Source organism: Cydia fagiglandana, chromosome 3 (assembly GCF_963556715.1).
Source record: "Cydia fagiglandana chromosome 3, ilCydFagi1.1, whole genome shotgun sequence".
Lineage (NCBI taxonomy): Eukaryota > Metazoa > Arthropoda > Insecta > Lepidoptera > Tortricidae > Cydia > Cydia fagiglandana.
The window spans coordinates 9,372,355-9,390,750 of record NC_085934.1 but is presented as its reverse complement, the minus strand read 5'-3'; the positions used below and the strand labels follow the sequence as shown (position 1 = coordinate 9,390,750).

At 36.2% G+C, this 18,396-nt stretch overlaps 2 protein-coding genes across 2 annotated transcripts in view; one reads left to right on the top strand and one right to left on the bottom strand.

Annotated features, from left to right (window-relative positions):
* Positions 1 to 18,396, top strand: part of LOC134680099 (sialic acid synthase) — a 300,274-nt gene that overhangs the window by 244,104 nt on the left and 37,774 nt on the right. The gene's annotated exons all lie outside the window — the stretch shown is intronic.
* Positions 13,491 to 15,825, bottom strand: LOC134680522 (uncharacterized). Its single transcript, XM_063539645.1, has 3 exons — positions 15,719 to 15,825; positions 14,268 to 14,465; positions 13,491 to 13,602 (listed from the first exon to the last, which is right to left on the bottom strand). Exons 1-3 carry the CDS (start codon positions 15,788 to 15,790, stop codon positions 13,531 to 13,533), a joined length of 342 nt encoding a protein of 113 aa, XP_063395715.1. The 5' UTR covers positions 15,791 to 15,825; the 3' UTR covers positions 13,491 to 13,530.

Sequence of the window (18,396 nt, the reverse complement as noted above, 5' to 3'; positions counted from 1 at the left end):
CTTTTGGCTAACCAAACATTCACGATGAGACAGCAGCGGGTCTAAAAAAAATATCGAGTTATACATTCAACATTAACGCAGTAGAAACGCATTACTGGAAGACGCATGATGAGGATACGCTGGACTATCAACCACTTTTGCACCTATTTACCAATCAAAACCTGACAACGCTAAGCCAGCAGCAAAACTGCCATATAATACGAAAGGTTGATGAAAGCCTGGAAGACTAGGGGCAACTATCGAGGCATGTACCCTACTCTCTTCCTCAAAACATCACTTCGTTGTAAGAATGAAGCCGAAACATACGAAGTGGTGATCATCTGATGACGACCATGTTCCTCGTTAGCATAGATCGGGGTTTTTGGTGCAGGAATGATTTCGTGTATTTTATAACTTTGTTTATTGTAAAACATGTAATTACCAAACTATGAATTAAAAATAAGTAGTAAGCTCCATATATGCTCAAAAAAATTTAAATAGTATTTTTTTTACATTTTTTACCTATTTTTTCTTACTATCTTACTTAGTTTTTACCTGTTTTGGCTAGTGAAAAACATTTTCGCACCAAAAATCCCGATGTATGCACATGAGGGACGACCAAAGAGAGAGTCAATAAAAACCCTTTTAGTTTCGCCATGTCCATCTGTCTGTCCATCCGCGATTTAGTTTAGGGATCTAGACACGCGGCAGCGTGTCAAGCCAAGTTCAAGCAAAGGAACTGGCTAGCCAGCGCCAAGTGTAATATTACACGAACCACTTGGTGCCACTTTTGACCCTTCTATAACTCAAAACATCTTTAACGTAAACACATAAAACTACGTGTGTTTAATTATATCCATAAGGACATCTAGAAGCCCAAATTTCATGAAGCTAGCTCAAACGGTTATAAAGATATGAAGGTCAAAAAGTCGTAAATTTTAAGACTGACTGACATACCTATAGTACCTAAACCTAACCTACTTCCAGATGACCTAGAAGGATGAAATTTGGAATCCAGCTCAGTTATTGTGTAAAAGCGTAGGAAAAAATCTAAAAATTAAAAAAAGTTATAAAATAGGGGGGGTCCCCATACAAAAAAACCATTTTTTATTGTGACTGACATATAAGTACCTAAACCTAACCTACTTCCAGATGACCTAGAAGGATGAAATTTGGAATCCAGCTCAGTTATTGTGTGAAAGCGTAGGAAAAAATCTAAAAATTAAAAAAAGTTATAAAATAGGGGGGGTCCCCATAGAAAAAAACCATTTTTTATTGGGACTGACATATAAGTACCTAAACCTAACCTACTTCCAGATGACCTAGAAGGATGAAATTTGGAATCCAGCTCGGTTATTGTGTGTAAGCGTAGGAAAAAATCTAAAAACAAAAAAAAGTTAATAAATAGGGGGGGTTCCCATACAAATTTCTTTTTTATTGTGACTGACATATAGTACCTAACCTACTTCCAGATGACCTAGAAGGATGAAATTTGGAATCCAGCTCGGTAATTGTATGTAAGCGTAGGAAAAAATCTAAAAATAAAAAAAGTTAAAAAATAGGGGGGGTCCCCATACAAAAAACCTGTAATACGCGCTAAACAACCGGCCCACGGTGTGTCGTTGGCGGCGCGCGGCACCACATAATTAATACAAAGAACAGAAGTAAAAAACATGCAGCGGAAACACAAGAAAAAACATTAAATCTCAATACCTGCCTAGTTTTCTTTACAAAAAGTATTGATATCCCATCAAAAACATAAATGTAAAAAAGGAGAGCCAAGTTCAATACAAAAATTATGCTTGGCTGTGGGGTTCGCCGCAAAAAGAATGGAGATTTAAATGAGTGCCAAGTTCTATGCAAAATCCAAATATGTATTTATAGGAACAAAATAACATTATAAACAAGTATTAAACTCTATTTCTTTGCTTTATTGGATACCTATAACAATTGCTGTTATTTAAAAAAAATGTGAGATCTTAAAGTAGGTTAGATTTGGCTTGGCCAGTTTTTATCAGAATTACAAAATATATATGTTGAATAACTTTATAAAATGATTGATGTAATGAAAACTGGCCAAGTCAAATCTAACCTGCTTTAAGATCTCGCATTTTTTTTAAATAACAGCTATTGTTATAGGTATCCAATAAAGCAAAGAAATAGAGTTTAATACTTGTTTATAATGTTATTTTGTTCCTATAAATACATATTTGGATTTTGCATAGAACTTGGCACTCATTTAAATCTCCATTCTTTTTGCGGCGAACCCCACAGCCAAGCATAATTTTTGTATTGAACTTGGCTCTCCTTTTTTACATTTATGTTTTTGATGGGATCATTATTACAAAAATGCTGCATTTGGTGATAAAGGAAGCGACTGATATTCATTTAATCTCTGCTCACCGCGGCAGATTGTATAAATGCACGTCATAAAGATCTTTATGATCAGATAAAATTAAAATCAGGATGGATGGTGTTCCAGTTTACCGCGCAACAATTATTAGCGATTCTAGGCATGCACCCAAACCGCCCTGATGCCAGCAGCGAGGTACAAGATGCATACCAAACAATGAATTTGCGGTGCACAAAGGTAACTTCATCCGACAAATGGAAAACGTGCCCTACGAACTCACTATAACTTTAAACATGATAAATTGCAGTAGTTATCTACCAGCCAAAAATATCTTAAGCCAACCTTAATTTACGACAAACAGATAAACGGAAGTGACTTTTTAACTCGACTTATTAAGAAATTTCCGCATGCATTTGTATTGTATATGTCAGGGGTCACCAAATAGCGGACCGTCGACCAATTATTATTTTTTGCGTATTTAGGAAACTAAAGTAGAAAAGGACCGCGACGGTTCTTAAAATAAGATGAATGGTCACTGATAGACGTGTTACAAACTCCCAGAAACTCGAACTTGTCACTCAATTAAAAAAAGCCTCAAATTCACCTCATTAGATCTAAAAAAATACATTTGGAGTTTAAAAAAGTTTGAATCATAAAATATTTATTGTAATCGTTCCGTTATTAATTTCCTTATAACTGACAAAAATAAACCGACCGAGGTAAACATTCGCTGAAACAAATTTTCAATTATTACCCATGACCCGCAGGGAGACGTCTATTGCAAGTACAGAACGATACCACACAAAGGGACCACATTAAAAGCGTCAAACGTAATAAAAGGCGAAACCGGTACATTCCCGTCGGCAATAAATGACGACTCAAAGCTAGTTTTCAATTTTAATTGAATAATTTGTAAAGTGTATCTATTGAGGTTTACCCGATAGGGTTTGGGCGAGTTAAGAGAGTAGGTAGGTACCTAATGTTAGTGATTTAACTCAAAAATCACAATTTTTACCCTAATCTTAACATTTGACCACAGCAAATTTATTTATTTATCGTATGGCAATTACACACTTTTTAAATTTACACTTAAAATCATATGAAAAGGCCTGGGCTGGCCTTCACATGATCTTGAATTTTATAAAATTGGTGAAAATATCGAGTAAAAATAGAAAACACGTTACATTGTCGAAGGTTAGAAAATGATGTATATTATATTAAGTTTGTATGCACTAATGAAATCAAAATTTATAATTCCGCAGTAACAAACACGGGTTTTTGTCAGGTTTTTAAAATCCTCAACTGGGCCATTAAATCTAATAGGGCACTGAAATACCATAGGTATACTTAATGTATGGTAATTTTTTTATTAATATGTAATAGGTATGTTTAATATAGAATAAATTGTGTAAAAATATTTTCAGTAAGTAATGTCTTTATACAAGGATGAAAATGGAGACTATGTTTGTATTTAAAATCCTCTTAAAGCGTTTAGTACAAAGCAATTATCAGTTACCACGTTTCTGAAAAAAATCCCAATACACGTTACGAAAACGGTTTAATGAGCATGAAGTGGATGCAATGATTAAAAAGCGTTACGTACGTCAGGCTGGGGTCGTTATTGCTTCCTTGGAATTAACACCCAGCTTCCAGTCGATTTCCCGTGCAGGCTGCCTCCGAATGTCTTACGCGTTATTGCTCTTTTATTCGATTTTGTCGTAAGTAATTCATATTTTAACTATTGGTTAACTGCACTGTGCCAACATTAGTTGTTAAGAGTATATATCTTAATAGACAACACAACTATGTCTAAAGAAAAGTTGGCGATCCAGAGTTTTGTAAGACATATTTTATCCTAGCTTTTGCCCGCGACTTCGTCTGCGTGGAATTAGTGACAGCAGCTAAAGTAGGTATAGCGCCTGGATAATGCTAATAGCAATCATTCAATTCGCGCAGTGCTTACTTCAATTATTAGGCAATGCATCAACTTTATGCATTAACTTTCAATTCCACCCCGCTTTGCACTCTCTTCATGGATGATATTTGATATCCGAAAAAAAAACTATCCTATTTTCTCCCCCGGGACTCAATCTATCTCAATACCAAATTTAAACTAAATTGGTTCAGCGGCTTAAACGTGAAGAGGTAACAGGCACACACTTTCGCCTTTATAATATTATATTTATATTATATTTATAATTTATAATATTAATAATATGGATTTAGACGATGCGAGGAAGTGAACTTCGATGAAGTAGCTAAGGATACAACCGGGATTAACGAAAAGATGAACGATAGATGGATTGGTGTAGTAGGAAACAAAATTCATCTGAACTTTTTTTATGTTTCATTGCGAAAAGCTATTTTTTTGAGTTTATACATCTGTCGCCGGGGCAAGCCGCACCATATCAATCATGCGTTAACAAAACCATATCGCATGACTTCACCCCACCGGAAGCACTTTCTGATATCATAAATACGATTCTGATATATTTTTCCCTCTTAAAATACATGAATGCGATGGAGCGCGAAACGAATCTCAAGTAAATATCCTATTTTTAATGTAAATACTCTTGAGCGAAGTTCCGGCCTCACTGAAAATATTAATTAAATCTCGTTCGAGCAATATGGCGCAGAAATGAGTTTATTCTAATCAGCAACAAGCTTGTCTTTATTCTCTTTGAATAATGGACCAGAAATTCGTTTGTCGGTAGATTATAATCAACGCACGCCTGTTGATGACATGGAGAGTCGTTAATGGCGTCTTAATGATATCGCTGTTCCTATTTCCTATGATACGCTTACAAATACAAGTTTTGTTTAGACTTATGTAACAGGTACCTACATTGAAACCTGGTCAAAATGCCATCAAGGGGACCTTAGGTATACGTACCTAATAAAATGCTAAAAAAGTTCAATTATATCGGTCGAAACTATTTTGAACTATGAACTATGTTATGTTGTGTGCTCCTTATCGAAAGTCTTTTGTACATACTAATATTATTTCCCTCTGAAATCAAATTGTGGTCCCTTGAGGTACCATTCCATTTGTCTTCAGTACTTCTAAATATTCTACGTAACCCGGCCGCTAGTTTGTGAGTGACGGGTAGTCTTTATACACTCGATTTTCTACCTTATCGGTTTAAGTATAAAGCTTACGTATTTCAAACATCATACTAAGTAGGTACATAACGCGGAGGGCTTTCAATATCGACTTAATTCTGTTTGTGTCAAAGTATAATAAACCAAATGTTCACAGACCAAAATATCAATCATTTCCTGTACATACAACTTCAAAGAGATGGTGATGGTGAAAGTATACCTTTGTTGTCATTAAAATTAAATTCCGTTCCGATACATATATATGGTAACTGTGGCCATTTATATCTAAAGTTTGGCAAGCCATTCCGTCAGCAGAAAAAGACGGCGTTTAAAAAATCTAGGGGGAAGTGTTGTCCTTCCATAGAAATATTGAATTTCGCGCCCTTTTCTTCTGACAAAGTGGATTTACCAGAATATATTTGATGCTGACTGTACCCTACAGCGGGAAACCTAAGCGGATTAACACCTTTCAACCTTTACTTAGCAAAATGTCGATAAAGATCAAGCATAAGGCTATCTTCACATTGGATGCCGACCCGTACAGTATGCGAGAGTGCGTGCAGGACGTCGCTATTTACGCGCAAAGCACTGTCTCGCTCACGAAAGAGATGTTGAAGTTTAAGTTCTTGTCAAGATACAGAAAACTTCATTATATCTCTTTCATTCTACCGCCGTGTGTCCTGCAGGCTTTCCGTATTGGCAAACATGTGAACATACCGTAGTAATGTTTTCGTACAATGTATTTTGCAGCTTACGTTACGAGTGTCTCTCATTAAAAATTTATGAAATGAAGTGTCAAGTCTGGTTACAACTAAGAGGTTCTGGCAATCCTTCAGATTAATTCGTTTCTACATAATTACAGATTTAAGCAGATCGCGTAGCTCGCTGACATTTTACTTACGAATAGATCCCAGTTCTGGCTGCTTATGAACATAATTATTGTCGAGGTTTACATGTGTAGCACAAGCGGTAAAAACGAAACCCTTATTTATAAGACCACCTGACGCGTCCTTGTACACATACACGTATTTCTACTCATACCTCAAAAGCAGGGATATTGCATTCTAAGTACATATTAGTATTATATATGTTTACTTATTTATATTTTAAAAGGTTATTGCCTGTTTCTCTCTGTTGCCTCAAGATGTTTAATGCGAATTTTATCGGATGATTAGCTGATTATTTAGGTACGAGAACATACATTTTTATTTTCAAAAGTATGGATATTTTTCCCTAGGGCCTAAATAATTCTACTTACCTGGAAACTATACCCACTTGAAACGTAATGCCTTATCCCGGGATTTGTATAAGGCTTATACAAATCCCCCGAGATAGTTAGCCCGTAGCCGACATTAACATAGGTATAGACTCAGAAGCTGATTATGAAAGCAATTATAAATCGTAAACACACAAGGAAGGTCAAAAGCACTAACGTCTCGCACTGTAGGTATTCTTATCGCTCAAGAGAAGGCGAGTCCAACGCTTTAACGAGCCACAGGCCTATTCAGATTTCGAGATTATCACAAGATCTAGAGACTATTTAGAGATCAACTAGATCTACATTAGATATCGACTAGATGTGACTTGGATATCTAAGTCATAACTTGTCGAAATCGTTCAAGAGGACCTCCAGAATCGCGGAAACATCAAATTTGATATATCTATCTTACAAATATCTTTAAACTATCCATATCGTAACTTGTTGAAGTCTAGTAGAAATCTAATTCATTTTCCGAATCGAGCCGCCGGTCTCATAATTCTTCACCAGTATTTCTGGCAGTAAAGTGTGGGCGGGCGGAGCTTGAGCGACAAATGTAGAATTTGCAACTTGCAAGTCATAGAGATGAACATGCTGCGCTGCTATATGTGGAAAGAATATCAGAAATTCTCGAATTCGTGGTTTGGGTATTAAACTGGTTAGTCTAACACAAACTACAACTAGGGTTGCCAGATGGTCGGGATTTGGCGGGATTCTCCAGATTTTTAGCATGTGTTCCCGATTCCCGACAAAGTGTAAACTGTCCCGAAAAACAGCTTCACGTTTTAAAACAATAATTTCAAGCTCCGAACTGTCGTCGAGCGAGCGAGCTGACGTAGTGCCAATAATGTAATAAATCGTTGTTTTTAATACAATTATTTGAATGTTTTTTTTTCCCGACCTAAGTCCCAAAATCCCGAAAAAATTCTATTGTTTACCGATAATAGCGCCTTATGATCTGGCAACCCTAACTACAACACAGACGACCTTCGATGACGCATCTGCGATTATGTACCTCAATATCACGTTTATATTGGTTTGCCTTGGAAATTACCTGCGATGAGAATATACCCTTGTTTGTGTAACCCGTCTACCTATGCACTAAAAGGGGCTCTGGGACCGAAAAGCTCCATACAGCACATCCGCCAATTAGTAGCCCGCTTTATTGCCCAGATTTGGTAGTGTGTTCCCGCTCGGATGAGGGCGAGCCGAAGTCCCAACCGAACCATTCTAACTAGCTGATCTCAATATCCTTATCCACCGCACTTAATCGAAGAGCACATTTGTTTGCTTCGACATTCCGATTGAAATAAAACCCTTTGGCTATGCACTAGCTGCCATCGCTAATCTGTATAATGTGTCGCTTGGGGATACATCCATGTTTATAAGTCATGTTAAGTGAAGCCAAATGCGCTAACAGAGGTTCCGTGAGCGAAAATTCCCCCAATTCGACAATTAATGGCCAGCCCGGATTTGCTCGTGTATTCCCTCGCACGAGTACTAGCAAGTCGAATTCTCGGGCGAGCTGGTGTAACGCGATTTCGAGTCTATAACAACTAGTGTTCTACCGTAAATGGATTTTTTGCTGAAACCGAAGGTTCCGTTTTGCTCTACTTTTGGTACATAATACCATTTATGTTTTGTTTGACATAAAACTATGAGAGCAATCTACTGCGACATGTATCACGCATATCAGAACCACTACAACAGGTTCGCCTTTGGCAAGAACTGGCTCATACAAATAGAACCCCGTTTGTGAAAGCCGTGTTGTGCTGAAGCCACACGCGCTAACAGGGACTCGGGTCAGGAGGCCGACTCGAAAATAAAAATATAGGACAATTTTACACAGATCGACCAAGTCCCACAGTAAGTTCAGGGCTTGTCTTATGGGGAGGCGACGATATAATTTATATAATATAATAGTTATATAATTGTATATCATTACATGTAGGTAATACCTATATAGAAAACATACATAACTCAGGAACAAATATTTATTTCTCTCTCTCTTCAATGTGACAATTTCAATGACCTGTCATCGGGCATTTCACTAGCATCTCAAGCACTACAATAACTGCAAAAACCGTATCAAAATAAGATGAAAACCATATCACATTGCCAATACGGAATCGGCTCCCAGGAAGCTCTATACAGTGCATCCGCCAATTAGTGGCCCGCTTTATTAACTCCGGTTCTAAGGCCTAACACACTGCAGTTGCAGCCAGAGTAGACACACATGGCAGACTTCGTAAATGTGTTAGGCACATAGCACAGGAGCTGAATTTTTCAGAGCCTGAATCTCTGTAGTTGCTTAATAAATTCAGATAAAAATTAGGAGATTACGATTATAAACGTTTGAATAGAAATGGTTTACGCTACTAACTCTTAAATAAGCTAAAAATAGCTGGTATGGTACATACCTACTTGTATAAACATTAAATTACGTAAAATATTTACCTGCCACCAAAAACTGTTACCTAATACCTGCTAACAAATCACGCAAGATTTGTATCAACCGATGGAAACCAAAGGTTAACCAGAGGTAACATTTCATTTCACCTGATGTGAGCGACAGGTAACAATGTTTTCTACTTTGAATAATGTGTGCAATGCAAACATATAAGGGATCTGGGGCTTAATCGACTCGTCAAAGTGATAGATGTGTCATGGCCACCATAATACTATACTTATAGAGTACTGTTTGATTGTTTATAAAACGATTTGCCATATTTTTTACTTACGGGCCTTAAATTATAGCTTATAAGAACCATTTCTATGGATTAATAATTTAAGAACCTTTAAGAATTATAAGAACTATTGTAAAATCTATCAATTATATAACCGCAGCCAATTTAGCTACATTAGGGTTTTCGTGCTAATAATCGAAATACATTACTGCTCCACCTCGTAAAACCACTATAAAATAGGTAAGGTTCAAACCAAAAATCATTATTTTGTTTGTTTGAATTTCTTGTGCAATGAATTCCAAGTTCAACCAAATTTTCTTGTGTGACTTTCCTACCTATATACTGTTGTTTACTTGTTATGCGTATCGTAATGCAGAGTAAGTACAGTCAACAACAGAGCTATGAATACAGGCAAAGAGCCAAAAATATGTATACACAACCTTAATGTACAGGCAATAAAGTACTGTATACATATTTTTGACACTTTGCCTGTATTCATAGCTCTGTTGTTGACTGTACATTTATTTTGCCGTTGAAATTGGTCTCCGTCAATTTATTTACGAAAGATAGGCTTGACGATGCATTTATTTTCCACAGGATATTATCCAATAAATTGCAGGTGCAGTCGATTTATTTAATCGAGTTCTGCTAATTAACACCCGAGCGCTGTACCAGAGACGAGCAATAATAAAGACAAATCATACAAAGTTGATTTATTTTTCATTGTTGTATTTAAGATCAGTTAAAGAAAACCTCGGTATCTTGAATGGCGCTTTGAAATAAGTACGCTTATTGGGATGTAAGTAGTGGGTGGATTATAGAAATATAATTTTTGCATCACTTTTCCTGGTAATTTTTTTTAAATAATAGGCATAATAACTATGACTATACAAATACGTTTGAAATATAATTTGAATGATATAATATAGCAAGGTACCGGTTTAAAGGGGACGGTTAAGTATTGTACTTACCTGAATATTTTTAGCAAGTTGATCACACGAATATTTTTAATTTGGGATCATGGATCATGGATGGTGCCATTTGTTTTATGCGTTTTATCGACATTGACAGTCTTTAATATTTACCCATATTTGATTGCACCTACATACACCTATGGCGGCCAATTGCCAATTTTAACTGCTATATTAAGAGGAATCCACACGTACTCAGTAAGTACGTGTGATTAAATTGTCGAGATGCGACGGAAATAAACGATTCCCAATATATGTTACCACCGTATATTCGCTAGGTGCTGTCCACATTTTATTGGTTTTTCTACGTTAAATCTTATCGAGTAAAATTAGTTAATGCGACAGCATTGATAAAGCGTGTTTGTGACAATCAGCGCCACTTCTCTCTCCACCGATTTCGTGCCTTTCTCAGATAGCAACTGCTGCCGCCAAGTTCTTAACCACCACTGATTGCTTGTGAAGGATTTTGCAAGTGCATTCAGAAATTACAAACTGATTAATTAAGTGTGGGTCAAACATTGCATAACATTCTTTTGTCGCCCCGTCGATAGATCCTGACAAATTAATATCAACAAATTAATCTCACTTTGACATTACTCGCCCGTGCAACTCACTTGTACTTATACCTACATTTCTGCAAGCAAGGTAAGCTGCGAGCAAGTATATTTTACGAATAATATTCAATAAATATTTATTTAAGTTCATAAAAGGTCGCTTAAATATTACTCTTTCAGTGGCAGTTAATTTCGTGGCGCTACGTTACTAAGCACGTTTTATGTGTTTCCCGCTCTGTAACCAGAACTTGCCGTAGTGATTTCCCGCGTTATCATTGTCAATGAAGTGTCATCGGAATTTTAACAATTGTTATTGATATTTTATTATTATTACTCGCAGTGTAGCTCAGTCGCACCTAGGGTTACCAGGAAATTCTAAATTTGTATCTGGTAACCCTACTCGCACCAATAAATAAGGAGAGTGATTATCACGTGCGAGTGATAATGATAATATACCAATAACAGATCAAAATGAGCTCAAAGTACATTTATTTGTAACATCTACGGACACCACTAAAAACTTTTTAGATTATTCTATTTCTTATCGTTCCAAAATTACGTTACGTCATTGCTATTTACCTAATAGGTACCTATATGAAATACGTTAATTCAAAAGCTTTTGAATTAACGTTTAATAAAGGAAATTCTACCGAAAAATTAGGCATCGGTAAAAAGAATACTAATTACGTAGTGCCTAACTTTTTAATAGGCTCTTTATATGTTGGGTCAAGCCGGCCGCATTGCATACATTCGTATTCGTACTTATTGAGTTTCAAGGGGTTTGTGATATTCAGTAGAATTCATTCATCTATTAGATACCTATATGATTTCCAACCATGAACCCACGCAAATGTATTAGACATTATATTTTTAATATCATTTCTACAGATAAAAGAAGTGAAGTGAACTCGTATGTGTACTCGAATATGTTTCTTCAATTATTCATAAGTACGTCTTTGATATTTAGAAGGTAATTTCATATGTCATTTGGGACCATATCAACTCGACTAATGTGTAAAGTTTTTACTTTAGTGGTTTCAAAGAAACGAGGCCTAGTTTAAGCCTGGTGAAACGTGAGGTTGAAGTAATCTACGTGTTTAATTTCTCTTACCCTGGTGAAATTGAATATATCTACTGACGATTTATTTGTTTTATTATGTTTTACTTGTAAAAACTGATACATGTTTCTTGCTAATTAATGACAAAAGTAAAATAAATGACAAAAAAGGTGCTGGCGGCTACCTCGCACAACGTATCAGTATTGCGATACAGCGGGGAAATGCCGCCAGCATCCTTGGTACAATGCCCCAGAGGCCTATTTTAGATTTAAGCTAGTTATTAATTTCGTTTAGTTGTACCACTGTATATATATTGTATGTAAATAAATCATTTGACTAATAAAAAAAATAAAAAAATATGACAAAAAATAAACAAAAAAAGTCTTGTCTGATTTTAATAAGAGTAGGGGCATAATAAATAAATTGCTCGTTGTTTATGGAGTTAGAAAAACATATTACGGTTCACGACTTAAATGTCACCATTGAGATTGATATTTTGTATAAATATTCACTCAGTTTTGCACTATCAATTATTTTTCAGATGCTTCAAAATCGAAAAGTGTATTCTGGTTTATATGTTTGATCTTTCATTTAAAAGATATAATCTCAGAACTCCATTATATTATATCAAAATCGATTTCGAGTTAAAAGCTACTGGGACCCAATTCGACAATCGAACACTGACGTGGCTCAGCGGACATCTATAGGACATCTATTTCGCTTCGCTTTCGAGGTTTATCGACACGCTATATACAGAATAACACTTAATTCAATGCCGAATAAATTTTAAATCTAATAAAACTTGCGGTTTGCAAACACGAGTTTGCTTTTATTTATTAACGCTGTGTTTGCTCGCTGCTCGCTGCGATGTTCTCACTCGAACTACGACTGCAAACACGCATTTATAAAACTGAAAATATTGAAAATACAGCCAAATAAATCAATCATTAGGTATAAAACGTGCAGTTGATTTAATTAAACAAATGTTGACGAACCATCTATGTATTAAGTCTAAGAAATATTGGATTTCAGCCTTTCAGTCACTTGCCACTTAGATTTTTGCGTTTGATAAAACGAAAAAAACAACTACAAAGGTTACGAATAAATAAATATATTAGAACCATTAGAAATACGGAACCAGGTGCACGACTCTCGCCGTTCGCCGAAATAAAAGATTAAAAATCAATAAATAAATAACTAATTTATTTAAGTTTTACTACATTTTAAATAGTATTAATTTTATCAAACATTACAATATTCTCAATGACAAGTAACCGTTTAATCCAAAGTCAGTTTCTCTACCCAACTCTCTCTTCACAAACCGTTTCGTCTGTAAACTAGGAATCCAGGGCTATAAACGCGAAAATCGAAGTTCGCAAATTCGGGATTGTTTCTCTGTCACTCTGATTACGCCTTCATTGGAGTGAAGGAGAAAGATCCCCGCAATTTACGAATTTCGGTTTTCGCGGTAGCCCCTCTGTCTCGAATCGCTGATCGCCACGTCCATTTACAGAGTACTTCTAAGCGTCTTGCCCATGGATTTCTGGGTCCAAACGAGGGACAGCAGGTCACCGCTCGGGGGCTACGAGCTCATCGTAGTTGTGAGTGCCGTGGCAATTCTCGCAAACCATTACGAAATGCTGTGAAAAACAAATGTGGCTTACAGTATATGTATTTAATATAAAACGTTAACAATATTCATCTCAATGTTCATATGAACGAGGTAGGAAAACTGTAAAGAGAGTTTCAAAAGACGTGATCTGGAATAACTAGAGACTGATGCTATTAAGATTGTTGATATCAAACTTGCGAAATAAACCGAAGAAAATTTAATTACACTACAGTACCTTAGTAACCTTAGTTAAACCGTGTTATATCAGTCGCCAAACTGAATGCGTCTAAAATTTTAACCAATGTGACCGTATTGCTGTGTCCAAATTGTTTTACATTTTTCTCAGGGTTGATAATTATTTCAAGGTGACAAGGATCTTTATGTCATGAGGTAGCGGTCTTGTTGCAGCTCTTAATAGACAACTACACGGCTATATGGCTATAATGATACTACTACTACCTACTTAATGGCGCAGCGACAGCGAGTGAGTCTTGGCCTCCGACACGAGTAAACGCCAGTTGTCTCGTTCCTGCACAATCTCACGCCACTTATCGGCTTGAAGATCGCACAAGTTGGCTTCAACCTCATTGCCCCAGCGACACCCGGGCCGATCTCGATCTGACGTCCCAGATCACCCCGACCGTCAGACCGTCGGGCGTGATGGTTATAATGCTGCATATTCTAAATACTTACGAGATTATGCTGCATCCGCAGCAGCTGCATGGCCATGGGGAAGTTGTTCTCCGACCTGGGCGTGTACTTCTCCATCAGGGCGACGGTCTTGGCCGCGAGCTGCTCTAACTCGAGCAGCGAGGCTGGCTCGGGCCGTTGCCGCATCTGCTCGCGGCGCCGCCCGTAGCGCGCGCCCCACTGGTGGTGACTGCGCGTGCCCTGACCAGAGAACCTACTGGTTAATTAGGGAATTTCACACATACGTAGAAAATGTGAGGTCTGTTTTATTGGATAACACTAGCTAGTTTAATGTTTAAATATTAGGTATAGTATTTTTTAGAGCTCCGCACAAAACTGTTCGCGGAGCTCTTATGGGATCACTTCGCGCGGTCTTGAAAATCGGTTAAATGTGTTTTTCTTTATTTGTAAATTATTGTGACGGCCTGCGGAAAAAGAAGATTCTGTAACATATCTATCTTAAACTGTACTTATCTAGTACATCAATAAATAACTGGAAGCTTTTGCAACCTACCTGTCCTTCCAGCATTAATTACAAGAATAAATTATACCAATATGTCATTTCTCTTATGATATGAGGAATGAGGAATAATTTATTAATAAATGTTTGGCTTCATCTGTTATGTTGTTTTGTGTTCACGTCACTGACATATCATTAATTAAGCACATATCTAGTTAGGTAACTATCCGATTACCCTCAAACTTGGCATGTGTGTGCCGTTAGAATGATAATGCAAAATCTAATATTGTAGGGGAATATTACGTTTTGTAGAATTTATTCGATCCTACTTTCCACGTAGTATTTATTTAGTCATTGGATTGTATATAGTACGATATGCATTTTAAGATAATTTAAATCACTGATGTCATCATTAAATAGAAAACATATCTACATTTTGGGACACTTACACAAGCCCTAATCTCAAACACTACTGGAACATTTCTAGAGACTGAGCTGAAAGGATAGAGTTACCTATCTAAGTGATCTACAATCGAGTTATTATAATCGTAAAACTGGATTAAAAACTAAAACAACATTATTAAAATGAAATTTTTGTATCAGTGACAACCCTCTAAATAAGTTATTAATATTTTATGACACATAGATAACATACCTATATTTAGATTTTTTGCACTAAGTAATGTTTAACAAACTGTATCTCAAAAACGGTTAGAAATATTAACGTGATTACTAGGTGAAAAATAAAGTATGTAGCCTAAACATCCCTTTTTGCGTAAAACTTCAAACTTCAAATATTTTATACACAAAACACTTACTAACTAATACATATATGTACTTAATAATTAATTAATCTATCTTACCAATTACAAAAGTGCTTCGTACTGTTCCACCCGATATAATTACCTATACTTAGTGTAAGTACAAAACTTAAACATTACAACCCAACAATCAGAACATTATATTCTGTTCAAGTAGGTATGTTTAAACTTACCTGGAATCGTTCACTGCCTCTCTCTCCCACGGGTCTTGCGACTTGTTCTACGGGTCGAGGTAAATTCACCATGATTCAATGTATCTACTTCTTGGCCAACGATAGATACACTACTAAATATAAATAGGACCTAACAACGATTTTATACTTCAAGAATTCAAAAACTTTAACAAGTACTTCTTAATGAGAATGACCCACAGTATTAGATTTCTTTTATTAATATTATCAATAAGTTCGCGTGTGCTAATTACCATCTCATTATGTTATTACGTTATGCAGAGACTGCTTTACTAATAAGTGTGTATTTAAATCATGTCAAAACAATTGAACCCATCAAATTTAAAGGGGAAAGTACAATGGAACCTAGTTAGTAATTAATATACTTAAGTTAAATATATTTTAGGTAGGTAAATAAAGGTATTTTCTTAATAACACCAACCAAAAACACGTAATCACATCATCAATTCTTAACCTGTTATTAAAATCAGAATACGCCTGTAGGCCAAGCACATGATTGGCGCGACACTATCCCGCGGCGAGATAGACTACCCGTCATTTTCTAACTAGGTTAATAAAAGAGGGACGGGTAGTCTATCTCGCCACGAGATACTGTCGCGCCAATCATGTGCTAGCCCGGCAGCTACGTCTCACATATGCGCGTGCGGCGCATTTGTACCTTCAGGGTTTATAGACGCTATAATTTGCAAGTTATTCATGCACTGTTATTTACCTAAATAGCACATAACTTTTAAATTTGAAATTGATGAATAAATTGAAGCTATTCATGTTAAATTTGTAGGTATACACACGACAACAGGTGAAATAACAATATCACAACAAATAAGATTTTTATCCTTGCAAAACATACAAATTAAAGCCAGAAACACATGTCGCCGACGTTTTATTTGAACCGCAAGGAGGCTCAAGGGCATATTCCGATTTTTGAAATATGATAGTTATATGATACTGTGTAGAGACGGACGCAACTAAATAGGTAGACACCTATCATATATTTTAAACGCTTTTATTGCCCTTTATGGAGTTTGTTTTATTTACATATCGAATTAGCCTATGAGTATTTGATACTCATAGGCTAATTCGAACGTGCACTGACATGATAATGATATTTGAATCGTATTATTTAGTTATCATGCTTCTCGCTCGCAAGACATATACGAACAAGTACTAAATGCACGATATTTCAATGACATCAGTTAGTTGTTAGTCTGATATCGGTGTACGTTCGAATTGTCCAGTTAATTACATAATTATCTTAGGTATATTAAGCTAAATAAAAATCACTTCCCGCTTTTTGGTTGTACTGTATTTAGTAAGTACTCTTATCTCTACTTCCGTTATTATGATTTTATCTTTTTTGAAACAATTTTTTTCGATTGTTTTTTTTTGTTAAATATTTGGGGATAGGTTATGTTACTAATGTTACAGATCGATTAGGTAGTCTCAAACAAATGAAAAGCTCGCAGTACTAATGGGTACTAGGCAGATACATAAACACAGAAATACAAATACATACATACCTACTTAATATACCTACACAATCATGCCGTTACCGGGATTCGAACACAGAAACTTAAGCTGCAGAAGCAGGGTAACTTATCTACGTTAAGTTCGGACTTACGAGTCGGAGTGAGGTTGGTATTATAACAAATTGGTCATTTCCATCATTACATCAGATCATTACATCAATACACCTTCCATAAAAAATCGTATTAAGTTCCTAATATTTTGGCACGGTTCTAAGTACCTACTATCTTCACAGACGTGCGGTGGATTTTAATTTTGGGTCTACCCAATTTTATTTTTGACTTGTTAATACCTGAATACGCCCTAAGTCTAGCGAAGCTGTCGCTATTCGTCATCTCGCGATTGACAAACGGCCGTCACGAACAGCCGCCGCGTGACTCGCTCCCTCGGTCGCATAAATGTTCAGGCACTGATTTTAAAACAACTACCAAAAAGATGTTTCTCTAGACTCTCCAAGGCGTTTCTCCAAGTTCAATTCTAAGACAGACCAATCTTAAATTTTCCATATGGCTAATTTAATTTTCGCTGAACATACTTGGGGGTAAAGTTGGTAGGTTTTCAGATCAGTACTAAACGCAGCACCGTGAATAAAATAGCTAATTAGAAGAATTTTTACGTTTCTATTCGTGGCAATTTTGTAAACTTTGTTTCAAGAAGAAAAGAAGGATTTGAGCAGAAAGAAGCGGCATTATACCAGCCAAGACCAAGACCTCGTATTCAAGTCACTTACTGCGCATTCGTCTCAGGTTCCTAACGATGTGTCAATATTTTGCTGCGATTAACTTCAGGGAGCATGTGGGAACCGATCGCCAATCTAGATAGTCATAAGATTAGCACATAGGATTTTACTTTTGACTAAAGCTACTAGGTACTATGTGCCCTCCCAACCCTAAAGGGAAACGAGGCCTCTTGGGAGGTTAATCCGATTTCCTATCAATGTTTTCCTTAACCAAAAAAGTTATTTAGTTCCTTAACATTCAATCATACATAGATAAGTTTCTCAAACCTCAATGTTATTAGGTACGAGACCTCCGTTTAACCTTTCATATGCTCATGTCAAAAATTCGTCATTTAAATATATAGCAATCATATTAAAATTAATAAAACATGTTTAAGTTGAATATATACGGAGC